Source organism: Notamacropus eugenii, chromosome 2, assembly GCF_028372415.1.
Source record: "Notamacropus eugenii isolate mMacEug1 chromosome 2, mMacEug1.pri_v2, whole genome shotgun sequence".
NCBI classification, from domain to species: domain Eukaryota; kingdom Metazoa; phylum Chordata; class Mammalia; order Diprotodontia; family Macropodidae; genus Notamacropus; species Notamacropus eugenii.
The window spans coordinates 292,764,599-292,786,687 of NC_092873.1; the positions used below are offsets into that span (position 1 = coordinate 292,764,599).

The following is a 22,089-nucleotide window of genomic DNA, read 5'->3' on the forward strand; positions in this document are numbered from 1 at the left end:
CCAGACCTTTAGACTACAGTGTGAGACCAAGGCAACTCAGATTAAAAAACCATGTCTATTTCAATTTCAGCAAATTTATGTTACAAGTTCTCTTCCCTGAGGATCTTATTATTCATAAAGCTAGAAACCAAGGAAACATATATTTTAGGTGTTGTCTTGTCTAGAACAAAGCAATGGACAGAAAACATTTCTATCACTTGTACAACTGTCACTTGTAATAACTTCTATAAATCCAGCAATTAATCAATCAATATTAGGCACCTACTCTGTGCCAGGCACTGTGCTGAACAAAAGGATAGTACAGAATGTTACCAATTTTAATATGTCTTCTTGGATAACACATGTTAAAGTGGATCACTGTAAAGTATCATACTTATGTTACTGTAACTGATTCTGTATGTAACTTGGTCTCAATCATTCCAACAAACAAGTCATCTACTATGCTGAGGCACTATAACGGGTGATGGAGATATAGAGATTAAAACCAATACTAACCTTGCCTTCAAGAACCTTATGGTCTAATCCAGGTGCTATGACATATTCAAATGATACCAGGTAGAATGTGATGGGTACAAAATTCTATGGAGGGAGAAAACTCTTTCAGTTGGGGAGAGGAATGGCATGAGGTGGGGAAGAAAGGGACAATTTCTTTGAGAAAGTGGTACTTCAGAGCTCCGGACTGATGAAATATAAGAATGGGCCACTACTTTGTACCCATTTTGTATATACTTATGTTAGTACATGTTGTTTCCTTCAACAGAATATAAGTTTCCTAAGAGCAAGAACTACTTCATTTTTGTGTCTGCATACCTAATGCTAGGCAGTGCCTGGCACACAATAGCTACTTAACAAATGCTTACTGACTGTTGGAGGAAGGAGTGTATTCCTGACATGGGCTAAATCAAAAGAAACCATGAAATTAACAGATAAAAGGCACAATAAGCGAAATAAAGTTCTTTATTAGACCATATCAAATGAGTGGAATGGTAAAAATGTCAATCAGAATAGAGTCACCCAAAAGTTGTTCCACACTTCTAGTTACCTTGCATGAAGTAGAGCAGTAGTAGCCAAATAAAGATTCGTAAAGAGGTGACCTGAATCCACCATTTGCTGAACAATGGAAAACAAATAACCCGAACAATTCCCTTCCGAGTCAGTGATGTCCATGGAATTTCAGGTTTGGCTTTGGCAAATGTTGAACCTTGAAACAAACAAAGCAACACACATTTCAACTTGTCATTAACCACACACATTTCACCGATTTATTATACATTTAAACTACATGGACAGTGTACAGGTACTTGAGAAAAACAAAAAGCACCACATTTCCATATAGCTTTAGGGTTGATGAGGCACCTATACTACCTATCCCACAAGGCAAATGAAGCAAGTACTATTAACCTCATTTTTACCACTGGTGAATCAGCCTCAAAAGATAAGTGACTGCATGGCTGGTAAGTGTTAAGGGTAGAATTTGAACTCAGGTTTCTCCTGAATATAATCCAGTGCTCATACCACTCTATGATAATGCCTCAAGAAGTATGAAGCGTTACAAGTTTCTTGTTGGGTGGGGGGTGGGGGCATGGCAGGCAGGGTGGGAGAAAGGAGATTGAAAAATGTAGCAAACACTGTGTAACACTAGGTAAGTCACCTTGACTTCATGGGCCACTAATTTTTGACATGTTTTTTACTTGGAAGAGAATAGGCAAGGCTTCATATGAGAGGTAGCATTTGAGGAGGCCTTGAAAGAAGAGTAAGATTTCAACAGATGAGCAACAATACTTTAGACACAGGAAGGCAGGAACACAAACACAGAGATGGGGAAGTACAAATGTGTTTCAGGAATCACTATGCCTAATTTGGCCTGGCACACAGAATACGTGAGGGGGGCAAGTAGTATGGGACAAGGCTAGAGAGGTAAACTGAATCCAGACAGTGGAAGGCCTTGAATGGCAGGTTAAGAAGACTGTATCTTATTCTACAGGTCATGGTTAAACAATAGTAGGCAAACGAAAGAGTTTTTATTTTTGAAAACAGGGGCAAAATGATCACTATTAGACATCAGAGATATTCATCTAGTAATAATACAGGTCAGGGTCCTTTTTTAACACTTTTTTGGGTCATGGATCCCTTCATGGGATCCCCTTCTCAGAATAAAATTGCTAAATGCATAAAATATAATACATAAGATTATGAATGAAACCAATTATATTGATAATAATAACTATCAAGATATTTTTTACAAGTTCCTAGACCCCCAGGTTAGCAATCCCTGGTGTAAATAATGGATGGGGTTAGGGGGAGAAATGGAGACAGAACAATTTGTTAGTTCTAGTATATGTGAGAAGTAATTTGTGCTTAAATCAAGGCAACAGAAATAATAATGAAAAAGAAAGGGTGAATGCAAAATATATTGCAGAGATGGAAGGGGATAGGACTTGGCAATTGATTAGATGTGGGTGACAATGGAGAAGGAAAACTCAAAGATGACAAAATTCACTGGCTGAGTAGGAAAATGGTGATAAGATGAACAGAAATGGAAAATTTAAAAAGAAATTAAAGGCTGTGTGGCAGGAAGAGGATCGCTTTGATTTTCGACAGGCTGGGATAAAGGTGTCAACAGGACAGAGAGGTGAAAAGGTGAACTAGTATGAAACCTAGGTAGCTTGAGGTGGGTCAGGGCTAGAGATACAGATCTGATGCTTATGTCTAACATTTTATCACTCTAATATCATTTAATAATAGGTTAAAGACAAAATTAGAAACTCTTAAAAGTCTTACAAACTCCTATTTCCAATCTTCTTTTGTCCACCACCTTAGTCCTCACCCTTCTGAATCTGACAGCCTCAGAGGTCTAGTACGCTCTCTTTAAAAGCATTCTCACTTTAAAAACCTATTTTATCCCAAGGTGGACTTGGCAGAACTTCTTACTGTTTCCCCTTTCAGATTTATAGCATAATTTATAGCAAGGCAGGATTAAAGAAAAGAAAAACATATAAGAGACTAAAAAGAGTGAAGCACTATGACCACTGTTATCATGACTCTGCAAGTGAGAGAAGAGGAAAAGGAATTTTGTAAATTAAAAAAAGCACCTTAGTAATGTATTAGTAATGTCAGCATATTAACAACAGTTTTTAATTAATAAAAGCTTAGAACAGATTAAGAATTGGACTGATTTTAGAACCCACCTCTGATTAAGTCGACATCAATCAAGTCGGGCTTTATGTGACCTGTTTTTTTTGGTTTGTTTTTGAAGCCCTAGGATTTTAAAGAAAAATAACTTTTAAAACAGAAAGAACCATCTATGTTCATATATCTTTACATTATTTGGTCCACATAAAGAACTTGAATCCTAAAATTCTTTCAAAGCAGTAGAATCTATTTTTCATTTTCCCAGTGAAGTCTTCTGAAAACCTATGTTTTCTCCAGCAGTTTCTCTTAAGGAACTCTATCACCCAATAGTCATCTTAGAAAATGAGCTACTAAATGCCATAAAGTGTTTTCCCCTAGAAATATTAATATATAAGAGATTGCTAAGGAACACCTTTTGTGCCCCAGAATTTCTATTAAAAAAATTTCTTATTCATCCAGAATAGTAGCAATCCTATCATTAACTACCTTAATACATAGATTAGAGGCAGCCTGTGTAATGGACAAGTAGCTAGACTTGGAGGCAGAAAGGCTAGGGGACAAGTCTCACCACTGAGACACACAGGTGTGACCCAAGGCAAGTCTATTAACCTCATAGCATTCTAGGCAATATTCTAAGATTACAAATTACAGAGAAAGTGCTAACCTGCATTAGTAGAAGAAAACAAACAAAATCAAATATCTTGTCCCTACTTCTAATACAGCTTTTGTAATAGCTTAGAAAGAAATTCCACATTTTGTAAATGTCATGCTCCTCTTAGTGATTTTCTAGTTCCACATATTAAGTATACCATATTTATGTCATCTATAGCCTAACTATGTAGGAAAAATAACCAGCATATCCATGAAATATTCCATCTTTTTCCTTCAGGTTGTCAAATATAGTGCATCAGGAATCAGCTATATGGTCATTTACCTCAATATTATTTTGCTAAGGATCCTCAAACTTTTTATACTCCCTAGCTTTATGGTCAGATAATCATTTTACTTTTTTTTAACTTACTGGAAGCCTAATCTAGTAATATCTATAAAAGTATTATAATATCCTTCAAATTCATACTGAATCTCATAAATGCTTAGTAAATATATCCTATATACAAAGCACTGCATAAGCACGGGGATACATCAATGAAATAAGCAGCAGATTTCCCTAGAAAGAGCTTGTATTCCAATGGCAGGGATAAAAAATATCCTTATATGTGGGCTATGAGAATTCTGAGGTGAAAGTTAATTTTCAGCTATAATGATTAGGGAAGACTTGGAGATGTGGCACCAACTAGGTACTGGAAGAAGAAAGAAGGGATAACAAGCAGAGATAGGGAGAATGGGGAGTACATTCCAAAGATAGGCAACAGTAAGGACAAAGGCAAGAAACAGGAGAGGGTAAGATGAAAACAGGGGAGGTCGAAGAGCTACCAGTCCAATTTGTCTGAAAGGGAGTTAAGTGGTGATAAGGCTAAAAAGGCTAAATTACATAGGGCCTGAAAACCAGGGTAAGAGGTTTCTATTTATTCAGCTGAGAATGTTTTAGAGTAGTTATAAGTACTCAGATTTATGAGTACTTAGGATGTGTCTTACACACAGTAGGTATTTATAAATGCTTAAAAATTTCATTGAATATATAGGACTTAAATGTTTACAAAACATTTTCCTTCCAACTCTGTGAGATAGATAGTAGCATAATAGATTAGGACACTTACATAGACAACATTGTGAAGGATGGCTTGAAATAGGAGAAAGTAGGAGAAAACAAAGAAATACCAGTTAAAAGACCATCAGAATGAAGGAATGTCTGAGTTAGGGTGGTTTATAGTGGGAGAGGAAAGGAGAGCTCAACAGGAGATATGGAGGACTTGACTGCATCTGGAGGAAGTGAGCACAAAGAGTTTAAAAGGACTACAAAGTTTCAAGCACAGGTAAGTGCTTGAGGCAATACTGTGGCAAAGAGAAGAGTTAGGGGGAGAGTAGCATAAATTCCTTCTTTGCCCTCTTGAGCTTTTAGTACTGCTGTGCCATCTGAGTGGAACTGACAGCTGACAATTATGCAGCATGCCTGGCAAAGCATTTTACAAACATTGTTTCATCTGAACCTGACAATAATTTTGAGATAGATACCAGGGGGAAGGGAGGGAATAAGCATTTATACAGAATCTACTACATGCCAGGCACTGGACTAAGCACTTTACAAATTCAATCTCATTTACTAAAATAGATATTATTCCTCTATTTTAGAGGAAGAAGCTTTGAGGTTAAATGTCTTGTCCATTGTCACCAACATGGGTTTGATTTTTTTTTTTTTAGAAGAGGGGAAGATTGAAACATGTTTGTATAACGAGGCAAAGAAGTCAGAGGAGAGAGACTGAGGATATATAAGAGAGGGAGAACTGATGGAACAAGGTATAAGAGACGGTTAGGGATAGAATCAAGGGCACAGAGGGAAAGGCTATCCTCAGGTAAGGAAAAAAGCCACCATCTTCTCTGGGTAAGGGAAGAAAGAATGGATGAAAGCATAGAGATTTATAGAGACACAGAATGAAGAGAACCTTCCTTTTGGGAAGGTTCAGGAGGTTCTGTACCTCTGAGTGAATCTGACTTTTATTCTAAAGTCACTGAAGTCTGAAATCATGTTAAATGATTTTTTAAAGGGAAATTAATCACAACCATGCCTTACAATGAATCATAGGATCTCAGACTTAAGAGATAAAAGGAACCCTAGAGGTCATTATCAAGTTCAATCCTCTCATTTCCGTGGACACTCAGCCCCAATAAAGTTGTGACTTGCCCTGGGTCACAAAGCTACTAAGTGTATGAAGAGAATTTAAACCCAGGTCTTTGTGACTCCTAATCCAGTGCTCTACCTACTACATTTTCTGCTTAAATAAACTGGGCTACATTTATCCATATATAAGTTTCCCCCACAAAGAGAACTATCTTATATCCTACAAAGAATAAAAATTGCACACTTTGCTTGATAACTTTATACTACATAACAGAAATAGTACAGTACTCAAATTAATTCAACATTTATTAAATGCCTAATATGTAACATGGCACATGCTTAGGGATACAAAAACAAAAGATGGACAGACATTACACACCTTTAAGGATTTGATATTCTACGGGGGGAATATGACATGCACTTAAATTAGTAAACACAAAGGGTTTTGAAGATAGAAAGAACACTGATAAGTGGGGAGGAAGTAAGGCTGCCCAGAGGAGGTGGTATCTGGTCTAAAACTTGAGATAAATCAACAAGCCTTCATTGAGCACATGCCCAGCCGTGGACTAGGCACTGAGGATTCAAAGACAAAAATCAAATAGTACTTCTCTTCAAGAAGCTTATGTTCAATTGTATATTGTACAATATACAAAGTAAATGCAAGGTAAATTCAGGAAGGAGGCACTAGCACTAAAAATGGTCATCAGGAAGAGCCTCATGTAGGAGGCGGCTAGAGTTGAATGTGAAGGAAACAAGGAATTCTAAGAGGTGAAGGTGATGACATGGGAGTGCATTTCAGGCATGGGGGACAGACAGTCCACGCAAAAGCACAGAGATTTAAGAAGAAATATCATAGATGAAGAAAAGCAAGACATCCAGTTTGGCTGGATGGAAGATAGAGAATAAGTGAGAGTAATGTGTAATTAAGCCTGGAGAAGCAGGCTGGAGCCAAGTTCTAAAAGGTACCATTGAAGTTTCTCAAGCAAGAGGATAACAGGATGCTTTAGGAATATCACTTTGGCAGTTATGCAGAAGATGGTGAAGACTAAAGGCAGACAGAAAAATGTGAATTATTGTGACAGTTCAGGGAAGGGGGCCTGAGGGAGAGTGGTAAGAGCCACCAGAGTGGTGAAGAGGCAGAGGCCAGAGATGATGAAGTAGAATCAAGATCTGGCAACTTTCTAGTTGGAGAGAGTGAGGAATCACGGATGACTGAGACCACAAAACTTGGATGACTGGAAGGATGGCAGCACCTTATACAAATAAGATTCATTCAGGAGAAAGTTAGGTCTGGGGAGAAAGAAGAACCCTATTCTGGACAATGAGTTGGAGACGAAAACAGCACATTCCAGGTAGGAGGTATTACCTGGGCAAATGCACAAAGGCAGGTTGTGACGAAATGCTGAGTATAAGAAATCAGATAGTAATCAAATTTGTCTGCTACAGAGAGGCCCAGGAAAGCAGTATTCAATATGGGGTAAACAGTTTGTTCAGTGAAAAGAGTTTGGACCTGGAACCAGGAAGACTAGAGTTCAAATCCAGTGTCTAGACACTTATGAGCTGCAAGTCTGACCACGGCAAGTCACTTAACTCTGTTTTCTTAGTTCCTTCATTTGTAAAATGAGCTGGAAAAGGAAATGGTAAACTACTCCAGCATATTTGCCAAGAAAGCCCCAAATGGGATCACAAACAGATATGACTGAACTAATTCAACAAGTATTAAATATGCCAAGAAAGGTAGATTGGAGATAGATTTAGCAGGCTTTAACTGCTTGGAGCAGGAGGGCAGAGAAGTGTTTGAATTTTATCATAGAAGCAGTAGGGAGCCATTCAAGATTTTTGAGCCAGGAGGTAACACTGTAAGACTGATCTTTTAGAAAAATTCTTTTAGAGCTGTGGAAGATAGATGGAAGAAAGAAGAAAACGTGGGCAATGAGACCAATTAGGATGGTACTATGATAATCCAGGCAACAGACAGTAAGGATGGTAGGTTCTTGGACAGAGACAAGGGAGTAGATTTCCAATATATTACAGAGGCACACTGGATAAGACTGGGCAAACTGACTGAATATGGGTGGTGAGGTGAAGGCTGGAAACCAAGACAACACTGGGTGGGTCAAGAACCTGTGTGACTGGGAGGATAGTAGTCCAAAGTTCTGGAGAAGTGGAGTTTAAAGAGGACGAAAATGCATTCCCCTTTGAACAACATGAATCCCAGATAGTAAGAGGATACGCCACGTTATGCATTTAAAACTAAGCTACGGATAGAAGCAGGATCAACAAAACCATCTTACCTTTATCTGGGTCTGTTCAATAGATTTTTCCCATATCTGCTGATCATATGCTCCAATCTGTAACAGACAACAGGTTGCTCAAATGACCTAAAGTAAATAATTAAATTTGAACCAAATTCTGCCAAAAACGTCATGAAAACTAGTGAAAAGGTCATTTAAAAAAAACTTCCTAGGAAATACCTATGCTTCCTCGAGAGATAAAAAAACCAACATTTCCAAGGATAATACTATTCACAGTGCCCTAATGACTGGTCTAAATTTTTTTTAGAAGGTCAGGTTGCATACACATTGAGCTTTGATCGGACATTCCAATTTCTTAAGAAAATTATCAATTGAGGAACTAGAGGAAAGCAGAAGAAATACCGCACAGTAGTAAAGATGAGAACCTTTCATAGAAACAAACTGAGATTTGCACCAGGTTGTGTGGCTGGATTGGGGAAGGCGTTGGGCAGTGTGAACGACTCATCCAATGTTCCAGGAGGTAACGGCTTCCCCGGACCACCGGCCGAGATCAAAGCGCCGAGCACAGAAGCATCCTCCAAGGGACGGGCAAGGTTCCTTTCTAAGGGCGCGGGCGGAGTGGGGGCAGGGAGGCCGGTCATCCCAGGTTCCAGGTGGGGGGAGGGGGGAGGGCAGGCCCCGCCCAGGCTGCGGGCGCCCCTCCCCCCGGAGTGGGGGAGGGGCGTGCTCACCTTTTTTTGGTACCAAGAAATGGCATCTCTCTCATTTGCGTCCATCGGGGTCTCCAGAGAATGGGATTTCACGGAGAGCTCGGGAGAACGTGTGAGCGGGGCGGACGGTTGCCGGCCTCGGGCTCGGGTTCGGAGGCCGCCTCTCCTTCCCCGGGCCTTTCCCGGGGCCTTGGTGTGAGGCGGCGGCCGCGGCAGCGCCAACGGCGGCGGCGGCAGCGGCAGCGACGCGCGGAGAGTGCCCCTGGGCAGGGGGCGTCCGCCGGGTGGGGACGAGGGCCGGCTGCCGGGGCTCACCGTCTCCCCGGACCGCCTCGCCTCACCCCCACCCTCTCCGACAGTAGCGCTCTCACTTGATGCCGGTTGCCCCTCAGTTCGGCGGCCGGGACCGCTATTTTCAGTGGTCCCGGCCCGGCCGCAGGGCCCGCAGGCCACATCTTCCCCCAGAGGAGGAGACACCCGCGGGGGCGGTTACCATGGAGACCCCGGCGCCCGCGTCCGCCTGTCGGCCGGGCGCGCCTCCCGCGCCGTGCGTGCGTCGGCCGACGCCCGCCGTCCTGCGTGCGCGCCGCCCGCTGGGGGAGGGGCGGGGAAAGGGAGTCCGGGGAGAGCCGGGGGCTCCGAGGCTGAGCTACCGCGCCATTCGGCCGAGGGGCCGAGGCCGGGAGAGCTGGGAGCAGGGGCCACGTCCCGGCAGCGAGCTTAGCTCCGAGCTTCCGAGAGCCGTCGGACAGCGGCCGCTCCGGGCGCTTCCTCCCGGCCGGCTTCCGGGCGGGGAGGCTGACTCCGCCTCCGGGCTCCGGGGGAACCCAAGCTGGGCGGGCCAGTCCGGAGAGAGGTTACCACCCAGCCATATTGACGTCCCCCCGCGCTGTACAAGTTAAGGTTCCTGCTGGTTCGTGCGCCCCAGTAAAGAACTCACGCTTCAGAAGTGAATTAGTGGGAAAGGCAAGGGCTCCTATCAGACTGGTTTAGGCCGTTGGGGGCACGCAGGCCTGAGGCTGACCCCCCTCCAGGGCTGGCCGTGGAAGGGGGAGTAAATGACCAGCGCGGGTGAATGCCATTCATTGTGACACCGGAAACTGAGCTGTGGGTGCAGAATGTGTTGAGGGCTGTAGCTTTTTAAATCATCCCGTTAATTTGTAACAACTTTTTTCTGTGTGCTTACAACTGTCCCTTATCCTATAATCTTGTGGACTCTAAGGCAAGGAAAGCCAGCTTGGGTTAATTTATTTTTAAAGTTAAGCATTTGAAAAAGGATAAATAACCGGCATTCGTTAAACACGTGACAGTTTTAAAGCTGGGAAGACCTTCAATATTTTAAGTCAAAACCTCTCATTTTACCGATGAGAAAACAGCCCCTCCCCGCTGAAGTTAAGCAAGCGGCCGGCAGTCACACGTCAAGCAGGGGACCCCGAATTCGAACCCATGGTCTTGTGATTACAATTTAGCACCCTTCCACTATACCATACAGTTTCTTTGACGTGTTTCTATAAAGCAATTAAACTGAATGGCAAGCACAAGTATTTTTAACTTCAAAATACAAGGTACATAATTTGAAATCTTAAAGACTTTTTAAAGCCCAGCAGAAAAAAAGGTGGGAGTGAAGCTAGATCGTTCCAGAAGCAGCACTGGGGAACTGTACTTATAATTTGCTTATTTTTCTCACAAGAAAATAATCCGGTATCTTCCTGTCCTGTTGGACTAGTGTTTAGTGCTCGTTGCAGCAGTTAAAACAGCTCTTCAAGCAGGATATGCCGGTCTGTAGATTTAGAAAGGGACTTCCATTAAGGCAACTCACCAACAATTCATACTTCTCAAACACTTGTGAGTTTACAAACTGATTTCTTCAGACCATCCGATGAAAGTCAGTAGTACAAACATCTTCATTTCTATAGACTGGGGGAAACAGAGACGTAGAATAACTGAGCTACCCAGTCTAATGTGAGCAAGGGCTAGGGACTGACACTCAGGTTTTCTGAGGAGTTTGCATCTCCTACTGCACCCACTTGGCACTAAATTCGGAGAGGGAAAATCCTATCAGTTTGAAAAACCAAAGATTGTCTTCCCATATGTGGGAATTTTACATTGTAATGTAGAACTCTTCACTTTTCAGAGAGCCAGCCCTGTAATCAAGAAGACTTGGATTCAGGTCTAAATTCTGACAAATACTGAGGCAGTCTAGGCACGCCAGCTCTCAGTGCTCTGGGAAACTAAGACTAAGAGGTAGAGAAGGCAACCTTCACTGTTAGTTCTCCCACCCATGTGATCACCCTCTTATCAACAAAGCTACAGGCCCAGAACTTACTCCTAACTGTATATAAGGCATTATGCCAATTCCTGGTGATGATAAAAAAAGAAAAATCAAATTTCCTGCTCTCAGGAGGCATCCAATTTACTTAGGGTGCAAATCAATTCAAAGAAGCAGCAAGCATAACCAAATACAACATGTGCCCAAATTAAGTTTCTCTCCTGGAAAATTATCTTGGTGGTGAAATTTTTGACATAAGGGATTTTTCCAGATACCTGCCAACTTCTCTTGCAAAGGAGGGCCAATTTGACATTTTTATCAATGTAAAAAAAAAATGTTAAGAAGCTACATTTCCAGCAGCTCAAGGGTAAAGCACAGGAATTTCAACTACAAGGAGGTGCTATGTTTCTAAGATTCATATACATTTGAATCTATCCACTTTATGATATAAATGAGAGACTATTAAAGGACAAATCAGACTTTTGTTTATTAAAAAAATACTTTACAGGAAAAAAACCTCTATGCATTCCATTGTACTATTTTACAAAGAAATAGCTTAAACGATTTAACACGCTTAGACAGTCAGCTACAAAAAGAAATGCACTGCTAAAGGATTATTATTCACATAGATTTAGGTTTAGACTATTCATTAAAAACCTCTTTAAAACACTTGTTAATGTCAATAAACATACTAAGGCCGTACAATGCAAACAGTCCTCCAGGCAAATTATAATTTCATCTATATGCAAAGACCTCAGATAAATTAAAGCCACAGAAAAAAAGTCTTAGCTGCCGATCAAAATGGAGTTTTAGTCACAGAAAACACTATTACACGAAACTTTACAACATGTGATAGAAGTAGTACTAAAGTATTTCTTTAGAGAGAATTGAAAAGTGCTATATTAAGAGGAGATATTCTCCTCAATTACATGCACAAGTGGATCCTAAAAGGTCTATGAACAATATGGAAGGCCATAATATTTATGGAGAGATACTTGCTCTTAAAGCAATGTAAATTTTAATCTGCAACATGAACTTTCAGGATAATAAAAGGTCCTGTTGGTGCTGAAGAAAAACATTTTACCTTATGCCTTTCCTCTACCTACTACAGGACGGTTATGGCTGCAATCTGTGTTTATAAAAATAAAATTCAGCACAAATGTGAACTTGAAACTAGTGGTATGTGCCAGTGAAGGTTAATTTTTTTTTATTTTTAAAAAAAAATCCTTGTGGCATTAATAAAACAACTTATTGGAGAGACATGGACTAGATTTTTCTATATAGGTGAGAATGCAAACAGACCTTTCAGTGGCCAAATGTGGAAGAAAATTTAAAGCCAACTGTTCTTACTGTCAAGAATGCATTCACCAAATGTTTGTTTGCAGAGTTTTGGGTCCTGTCCTAACACATGGTAGCCTGTAAGTTATAAAATATTTTCTTCTAGAAGGAAAAAAAAATACAGAAGGATAGAAAAGGACCTAATAACATTTTCTCCAACCACTACTAAATTTGGATTGTAAACCTAAGAATATTGATTAAAATTCTCTCTACTAAAGTAAAATATATTCCCTAAGATAAAGTAGGACTAGTTTTTCCTTGTGTGCAATATTCCTCAAATGATATCACTCTGTCTCTAATTGGAGGAAGACCATATTTTGATTAAGTAGAACAAATTCAGGGGCATTTGAACTGAATTAAATATTTAGATAAGCACCCTCAAATTCACAGTTAACTTAAAAATGGGGGTGTTGGTTATTTGAGACACCTCCTTCCATACAAAACTGTCACACCCCCCCACACACACATACCCAGAATGATAATACATATAACTTCTACAATTGAATAATCACTAATACCCTTTTTTTTTTTAAAAAAAACCTTCTAAATAGTAATGGTCATGGAGAGATCATATACATGTGTAACCTTTCCCTTATACAGATTTACCCTTTAACTACATAAAGTTACACTTTAAAATGTACTTGTGTAAGTTGCACTTTCACTCCTAGTAATGAATATAAAATTGGTGGGGAGGGGAAAGAGAATGTTTAATGAGTCTGTGTTTTGTTGTTGTTTTTTTTAACAGATACCATAGAGCCAACCATTACACTGGTCAAAGGGTGCCTCGCCTTGTAGTCAGTAGGGTTAAGAATATTCATTTATTAGGCCCTTTACACAAGGACATTTCTGCCATCCCTCTGTTCCAAAAAATTTTACATCTTACACCCACTCTCTAAAAGAGATATAATCTCTAAAAGAGTTGGCACAATGGATTTATACAGAAGAGGAAGATCAGCTTAATTCTACTTAAAAGTTCAAAATTGCCATCACTATTTTACAAATCAAAGGACATGGAACTGGTCCATGCCTAAACCCACCAAACCAAATAATTTAATTATTTAGAAAAGTTTCAATTGTTTATTTCACTAACCTAAGATACAGCTTTGAAAGCAGTATGAAACTCAAGCTTGCCTGCTTTTATATTCATCAGTCTTAAAATCATGCTATTAAAATCTAATACTCACATAGGACATTCAGGAGTTTCCAGATACATATTACAAGCTAAATGGTTTCCCCCTTCCCATTCTACTGCAATTCTAAAATACAATGAATTTATTACTACATGATCTAAAAGGTTTATACCTTTTTATATGTTTATATTGTAGGTGAGGGTAAAATGCCTTAAACAATAAAAAATGGAGTTTTGCTTTAGATTGGAAAGTCTTTGCAGATTTGCTGGTTCCTGAGTAAATATACACAGTGCTGGCTGTCAGGAGACAGTCTCCTTGTTTGTTAGCAATGACCAGCTTAGATGACAAATGGCATCTGCTGGATGGCAAGTAGGAGATGGGGGAGATGGGATCTTGGAAGACAAAAGTGAATGAAGAGGAATCAAAAAACAATATTCCTGTTAATAACCTTGCTCTTCATGATTCTTGTAAATATCAAAACTGCACTGAAGCAAAATGTTGCCTGAGAAGAATTTTACTTTGCACAGCCTGGTAAAGCTCTATGAAATTCTTCTGGACAAAAAAAAAGTGATAAAAGCCAAAAACTCAGGGCAGTTCTCTAAACTAGCCTTGATGAACTAGAATTTTTACCCTAGAATTTTTACCCAAGATTTTAAAAACACCCCTATATGAATCACATTACCTTTCATAAAAGCTTTCCACTCTAACACCTTATTTACACAGATTACTAAACATTCACCATCACTTCCAATTTGTAAATGGTTTAAATTGAAATGTTTCTCTATTTGTCTTCATTCTTTGTAACAAAGAATACATACATATACATATATATATAAGGAATAATACAGATTCTAACTAATCACTGCAGTATTGTCTGATGGTTACTTTTCTATCAGTTTAAACAGTGACCCCTATACTGTGCTAATATGCATATAACTACACAACAATATTGCACAAAGTAATATTTATATAACAGATTTAACCTATTTCAGAAACTTTTAGAGAAAATTCATAATTGATATTTCAAAAGATACAGCTGAGTTTCCATGGTGACAGACATAATGAAGCTGCATCTTTTTTGCCTATGTTAACATAAGTTTTCCAAATCTCACCTATTCCAGAAAGGAAAAGAACCAAATTCCAAATTGCACCATAACCAAGTTGATATGCCAATCTGGTCTTAGGTGGGGGAGATTCTTTCTTCTAATAAACAGAAAGCCTACTGGCATTATTAAGAACTAAGAGAAAGTGAGATGCACATCACATTAACATTCTCAAATAACAAAATGTTCAGACTACATTAACTAGATGAACTGTGCCCGTTTTAAAAATAAAAATAAAAGGATCCAGGCACTATCGCATCAGGCTACCTGAAACTCTAGGGTGAAAAGTCTAGTGCAACTATTCCTTACTAGGAAGTAGCAACACAATTAACAGTGAATAAACTCAGGTATGCACCCAGTTACAATTGTGAGTTTAAGTGCATTAGTAATACTAGATTTTTATCATGAAGAGATTGAAGCCAGCTGACAAGTCAAGCAGAGTCTTACTCAAAGCTGATGCTCAAAATATGGCAGCCTCATCAGTGGAATGGAGAGCAGTTTCTAATTTCTGAGACTACTGATGAGTTTAGGAAGCAAAGTATCCACACCAAAGACGAAGGTGTTGGGCAGAGCATCAGTTATATCAACTCTACATTTTTAACTAGAACATCTTCTATAGTTGATCTTGAACTCTCAATTAATGAGCCAAAGTTAATGACTAGGGACTACTTGTTTGTAGATTGACTGAAGTTCTCCTCTGGGCTTTCAAGAACAGATACAAAGAAGACATTGTGATCATTAAAAGTGCTGTGCTTTCTCTTTCACTAAGAAACTGGAGAGTCACCTAAACATCCACAGAAGTCACTTGTTCTTTGTAGTTGGAATTAAATGCCACACTTGCCACGAGACAGGATGCAGGAACACCATCCTACAGTCAATGCCATCTTTACTGCAGAAATTGTACCTGTGCAATAAAGGACACAGGCACTAAGCTATAGATCTTATTTTATAAAAGAAGCAAATATGGCAAGAGACAAGATAAAACAAGGGAGTGATCAATTTACCAAATAAGAATCTGTAACTCCAGGGAGTTCCTATTTTGATTTGAAGAGCAACTGAACTGTTACCTCACACCTTAAAACAGAAAGTAGCAGCAGACCCACTATTACATACTGTACTAACGGGATAAGATACAACTCTTAACTTTGCATAATCTGTGTAAAAAAGATATGCTTGACATTTTTGGAATGTCATTTCTCTTTATAGAATTATAGGCAAGATTTCTCCAATAAAACTTAACTTAAGCCAGTTATAAAACTATAACTTCACATCAAAATTTAAAAAAGTTAAAAAAATGTGTTTGAATATGTACATGTCACACAGGAGTACGTGGATGGTCCTGTGGATCGTGTGGTTGGTCGGATTCCAGGCCAGGTTCCAACTTTAGAGTTGGAAGGAGCTGAGCCCCCTGATCTTGCTGTACAAGTCCTGATGGAGTTGAGAAAGATGAAGAAGCAGTTGTCAAAAGTTGCATCTCTGCACTTGTTCCTTCAGACTCAGTTTTTATACTCACACACTGAGAATTAGCTTCTGACTCTGACTTTCCAGTGATACCAAAATCTATGTTGGAATTACTTTCAGCATTCTGAGGGCCTTCCACAACAGGGTGGTACTGCTTAAGCCTTATATGCCATGCTAAACTGCACACTGCAGATACGGTTTTAAACTGATGAATGACATTTCTTGGGATGAAGTAGATATCATTATCACACAGCTGGATTCTAGCATAACGAATGCCTTCTCGCCTCATTTGGTTTAGTTTAGCTTCATCCACCCACTGAACACACTGAACAAGGAAAAGAAGAGACAGAAGTTACAGTTTGATGTTAAATTTTTTTTAAATGAACCATACATCATTTAACACACTTTAAAGACTACAAACATAGTCTCTACATATGCCTCTACATAGGCAGATCAGGAGACCAAAATGGGGAGGGCACTTATTAAAAAACTCTAATTAAACCAAAATTAAATACTTTCACATGAAGGAACACCTTTTGAAAATCCCCAATACTAGCTAACACTGCCATTGTAAAAGAAACACAGAATTTATAATACTTAATTGTACTTAGAAATACTCTCATTTAAACCAGTGTTATAAATACTAATGCTGTAGAAGTGATGTAACCAAACCTAAGTTAAAAGAGGGTGGTGGCTCTGTGCAAAAATCTAGAAGTATTCAAACTGCAGTGAAATATTTGCTTTATTCCACACAGAGAAATGCTCAGTGCTTTACATCTGAGACCTAAGCCAAACATGACTCTTCCTACCTACAATCAGCAAATGACTCAATTCTTATTCTGCTTTTGTGTTTTCTATGAAAAACAATGATTTTTGGACTGGAAAGAAACAAACAAAAAAAGGCTACAAGCAAGCTGGGGTCCCAAGTAAACAAAAAGATGGTACGGTTGTCACTGATTTTGAGTCACCAGGCCTAAGTGACATTCAATTAAACTAAAAAAAGGTGGACACCAGTAATGCTTTAAAAGACTCTGGTTTTGTTTTATGATTGCTCCCATTCATTTTAATTCTTCTAGGCAACATGACTAAGGTGAAAATGTATTTAATAGGAATGTATATGTAGAACCTATATAAAATTGTAATGCCGTCCCAGGGAGGGAGTGAGGAGGTAGGGGGAAAGGAGATGGAAGGAGGGGAAAAAATCTAAGTTATATGGAAGTGATTATAGAACACTGAAAACAAAATAATTTTTTAAAAAAAGACTCTGCAAAGTAGAAGAGGTTCAAGTAAGAGAAATATCACCCCAAATTTTAAAGAAAAAAATGAAATCTCTAACCCACAAGTCAACAAGCTTGACTGATTCGTGGAAAAAATTTAAAATTCATTATAAAACAGTCAGTGGACAACTAAAAAAGGAAGCCAACAGACCAATAAGAACAACAGTTCATGCCAGATTTAACCTTATTTCTATTATCAACAGGATCCCTAGACTGGTAGATCGATCAAGGGAATACTATAGCTACTGTTTATCTAGACTTGAGCAAGATACTTTATAAAATATCTCATGCAACTCTTGTGGAAAAGATAGAGATGAAGGCTACACATTTATACAGTTAGATGCAGAATTGGTTGAATGGGCGACGGTAGTCAATGGTTCAATGTCAACTCCAAAGGAGATTCTGCAGTGGAATCCTCCAGTGATCATGCCTGGCTCTATAGAGTTTAACACTTCCATCAATGACCTGGATAAAAGTATAGATGGTTTATCAAACTGCAGATGACAAAAAGCTAGGAGGTATGGTTATAATATTAGATAGCAGAATCTTAATCGACAAGAAGCAGCTAGCATGTTGGGTCAAATATGGCAAAATGAAATTTTAAGAGATAAATATAAAGGCTTACACTTGGATTCAAAAAGTCAACTTCACAAGACAGGTAGGAAAGGGGATGTCAAAGAAAAGGATAGACAGCAATTCAGCTAAAAAAAAAAAAAAAAAAAGCTGGGGGAAAGAGGATATTGTGGAGTGCAAATTCAGTATGAATCACCCAGCACATGTCACGTCAGCCAAAATAACTAATACCGCATTAAGTGAAGCAATGTCTATAACTGGGGGCAAGGGGGTAGGAGTGTGAGGACACATCTGTAATAATGTTCATTTCTGGATGTTACATTTTAGGAAGGGCACTGAAAAGTGGAAGAACAACTAGAGGAAAGCAACCAGGAGTGCAAAGAGTCTCAATATCATCATGTATGAGAACTGAAATAGCTAAAGGTGCTTAGACTAGAAAAGACTTATGGTATAAGGGGCAAATTACAAGGCAGATATGTTCAAGTTATTAGTGGGATAAGTCTAGAAGCAGTGAATGGAATTTGCCAAATGACAGAGTTGGTTGGGTTCAATTTAAGAAAAAAGTTTCAAAAAATTAGAGCTATCCCCCAAAGTAGCTTCCGCAGAAGACAGTGGGTTCCCTTTCCCTATATGTCTTCCAATAAAGACTAGCAGAACACTAGTCAAGTATTTATAGAAGAGATTTTGTTCAGGTATGAGATGAAATCCAGCCTCCAGAGGTCCTTTTAACTTAAGATTCTGTGATTAAATGAAGTCGAGATTACATTGATTCAAATACAATGTAAAAAAATAAACAAGCATGACCAGGACTCTTACTGCTCCCTTGGGAACATGGGCTCTCCCCATTCTGTTAGTAAGTCTGATTTCTACTCTGCTCCTTGGCTGCCCCACCTGTTATTCTCCCTTGGTCTTTTAATATGCCAAGTGATTGCTTTTCTCTGAAACAGCTTGACTTTGCCATTCCTAAAGTTATTTCTTTGGAGCCAGTATCTACAGATTCTCAACACACTTGACTTTCCTGGGTTCCCACCAGTTTTATCGAGGTTTTTGACATTTAATTATTATTTTTAACTCTTTACCCCTAAGGAATGTCCTCATTCAGAAAGTTTTATTGTCTATCATTCCTAACTGGTCTCCTTCCCTGTAAATTAGAAAAAATGACTTCTATAATTCTCCTTACTGGCATTCAGAAATAGCTATTTCAAATATTATCAGTCAAAGGTTGCAATAAGAAAGCAAATTTAGTACCTGTGACACTGGAGGTTCATGGAGGTCTAACTGAAGTCTCTGCACAACATCAGTGAAGTCCTCAGCATGAAAACAAATCACATCTTTGGTTATTCGAGGTTGGTTACTCCTAAAATGGGCAAAAGTAAACATGGAAAGGTATCTCACAATCAAAGAGAGGTTGGTAAGTCATTTCAACTATAGCTCTGGCTCCCAAAATTACAAGAATTCACTTGCTTCCTTTAAAAGCTTTTTTAAAAATCTAATTTGATTTTAATCCAGAGAAATTAAAAAAACAGTCCAAGAAGAAACAACTTTTCCTTTCAATTATTATAAGTGATCAAGGAAAAGATGGAAAGAGTGTGTAAAGAAAAACGTTTCAGCCTTTCATGTGCCATAATCATTTCCATTCAACAAGTATTCATCAAGAGGCTATGTGCACAACACTATGCTCAGAAGATACAGAAGGAAAAAGGCCATGCCCCTTCAACCCCCATTCAAAGAACTGAATAGTATAACAGGACAAGAAATCTCAAGAAGTGAAGTAAGCTTTAAAAAAAAAATCCTGATAAAACAAAGCACACTGAAATAAGAAAAAACAAAAATGTATACACAGCAGAAATTGAGATATCCTTCAGTAATCATATACCATTCTGAACTTAAATCTCCCCCTTTTCTAGAGGGAATAATGCAAACAAGGAGTTGCATGCTGTGACTTACCATTCACTAAACTGTACAGCTTTCAAAACCCCCACAGCAGCCGTACTCTGCCAGTCAAACCCCTGACCTACATGATCAGCATGGGCTCTGGTTCTATCTTCAAAGAGAACCTCTCGGGGCTCACTGGTCCGAGGTAGGTACTGGAGGTTTTTAATTTCATTCATTGATCTAAAATTGATTTGATTGTGGGGCAACAGGGAGGCAAGAGAAGACACAGTATTATTACTGACAGCAACAACTCATATTTATGCATTATTTTACAAAAAGTACTTTCCTCACAGTCACCTTCTGAGGTTGGTACTATAGGCATTTTTCCCCCATTTTACAAATGACGAAATCAATACTCAGGGAGCTTAAGAAGACTTGCCCACAATTATGTCCACTAAAGTAACAGAATGAGAGTTTGAATGCAGATCCAATTCAAAATCCAGTGCTCTATTTCACTGGACCAAGTTGCCTCCCATTATAAAAGAAACCTGATGCAATCCTAATAAGCAGTTTCTGACAACAAAAATATTCGTGCTGAAAAAATTTACATAGGATTTTACAAAGCACTATCCTTGTAACAGCTTTAAAGGGTTGCTAGCATTAGATACTGTCTGCTTTTGCACGTAAGAAAATAGAGCCTCCAAGAGACTATAAACCTAGTAAGTTAGTCAGCATTTATTAAGCACCTACTATGTGTCAGGCAACTTGCTATTTGCTGGAGATAGAAAAAAAGGCAAAAGACAGTTGCTGCTGTCAAAGGGCTTACCATCCAATCTAACTGTGAATGCCCTTAGTCCTCCTTCTTAATAACTCAGAATTTTCCACTAGTTTCATGACTCCAGAGGGCACACTCCCAGACAGCATTCAGTACATTTTACATAAAAGTTTTTGTTATAGAAAAGATGGAAATGAAAGCTGAAAGCTATCTGGTTCATTCACAAAACAAAAAAACCCAAAAAAAACACCTCTGAAAAAAAAATCACTCAAATGCTTGTAATTTTTCCATCATAATTATCAATATAGAATATTTGATCCTAAATGAAATCAAAGGCATATGATTAAAAAATGAAGTGATCTGGTTAATTCAAATGTCTCAATTCATAAAAAGCTACCATATACAGCACAACCAGATTACCATATGTGATTCAAGTTGACATATTATTATGAGGCTGGGTTTGTCAAAATGAGCCATTCAGGATAAGTGACAACTATCTATGTTCAAATTAAATAACTCAGGGTAGAAAAGATGAACACACTCAACCACTTAAAAAAAAAAGTAGAACGGCAAGGGAGAAGAATCATATATATAAGAGTTCAAGTAACATCACATATAGGCAAAAAGGCATCAAACTTTTTTGTAAAGACATTAACTTTTAGATCTTATCTCATAATACTATGCTAAATAGATCCATTTGGATAAATTGATAATAATCCTTAGAAACCAAAAACAGGAAAAAGAATAATTAATCTTTGCATTTTTGGAAGGGGAACACAAAATGTTTACCGGCGTCTTTTGAAGGGTGACTTTGGCATGTCTGCTGTAGGGATCATCTGTTCTCCTGGCCTCACCCACATTATAGGGCCATCATCACTCTGGGACCTGCACTGGAGCCGGAGACTAGAGAGTGTACCCCAGGGCAAAGTCATCTAAAAAAACGAGACAGGTCAAATCAATACAGAGATTTGAAATAAAAAAAAGATTTACAATTTATTAAAAAGTAAGGTCTTGTAAAGAAATAAAATCTATGTCATACAGTGGCATACATCTAAGAAAACAATTTTAAATAAAATTTCAGTGCCAATATCTTTTCAGTATACTTCTAAACTATCTTGGTAGTCTTTTTTTAAAAGCAGTCAAATTGAATGAATTACCTTATGGATATATATTTCAAATAAGTAATCTAAACTACAAATTAACAATCTGAATTAAGACTCACTTTCAGGAATGGTGATTCTTCTAACATATCAAGGAATTCTGGGAAATAATCACCAACTTCTTCATCTACTGCTCCAACAAGACTTATCTGCCGCATAGGACCTGCGCGGTAGGTTCCACAGCAGTATGTCCTGTTGACCTGAGATTAAGCAGAAGAAAAAAAAATAAGGACTGAAGTACACTGTTCCACAATAAAAGGAGCAAGGCATAATTTCCAAATTTGCTACTTCTTC

The 22,089-nt window shown here is 38.7% G+C and overlaps 2 protein-coding genes across 10 annotated transcripts in view; both read right to left on the minus strand.

Annotated features, from left to right (window-relative positions):
• The window catches only part of PHTF1 (putative homeodomain transcription factor 1), a 45,201-nt gene extending 35,828 nt beyond the window's left edge, over positions 1-9,373 (minus strand). For 2 of the 8 annotated variants that reach the window (XM_072644395.1, XM_072644392.1), the window contains exons 1-4: positions 8,856-9,373; positions 8,164-8,220; positions 3,189-3,258; positions 1,043-1,201 (exon numbers count right to left, since the gene is read on the minus strand). In XM_072644395.1, coding sequence (XP_072500496.1) covers positions 1,043-1,201; positions 3,189-3,258; positions 8,164-8,220; positions 8,856-8,900 — 331 coding nt within the window. In that variant the 5' untranslated portion in view covers positions 8,901-9,373. Of the gene's footprint in view, positions 1-1,042; positions 1,202-3,188; positions 3,259-8,163; positions 8,221-8,526; positions 8,740-8,855 lie in introns of those variants that run through there. The other 6 variants (XM_072644391.1, XM_072644394.1, XM_072644398.1 and 3 more) reach the window with 6 other exon arrangements.
• Positions 9,374-10,363: 990 nt separating this feature from the next.
• RSBN1 (round spermatid basic protein 1) overlaps positions 10,364-22,089 on the minus strand; it is a 61,362-nt gene continuing 49,636 nt past the window's right edge. Inside the window, exons 3-7 of one of the 2 annotated variants that reach the window (XM_072644388.1) lie at positions 21,858-21,995; positions 21,425-21,567; positions 19,933-20,100; positions 19,234-19,342; positions 10,364-10,751 (exon numbers count right to left, since the gene is read on the minus strand). In XM_072644388.1, coding sequence (XP_072500489.1) covers positions 10,686-10,751; positions 19,234-19,342; positions 19,933-20,100; positions 21,425-21,567; positions 21,858-21,995 — 624 coding nt within the window. In that variant the 3' untranslated portion in view covers positions 10,364-10,685. Of the gene's footprint in view, positions 10,752-11,565; positions 16,461-19,233; positions 19,343-19,932; positions 20,101-21,424; positions 21,568-21,857; positions 21,996-22,089 lie in introns of those variants that run through there. The other variant, XM_072644387.1, reaches the window with a different exon arrangement.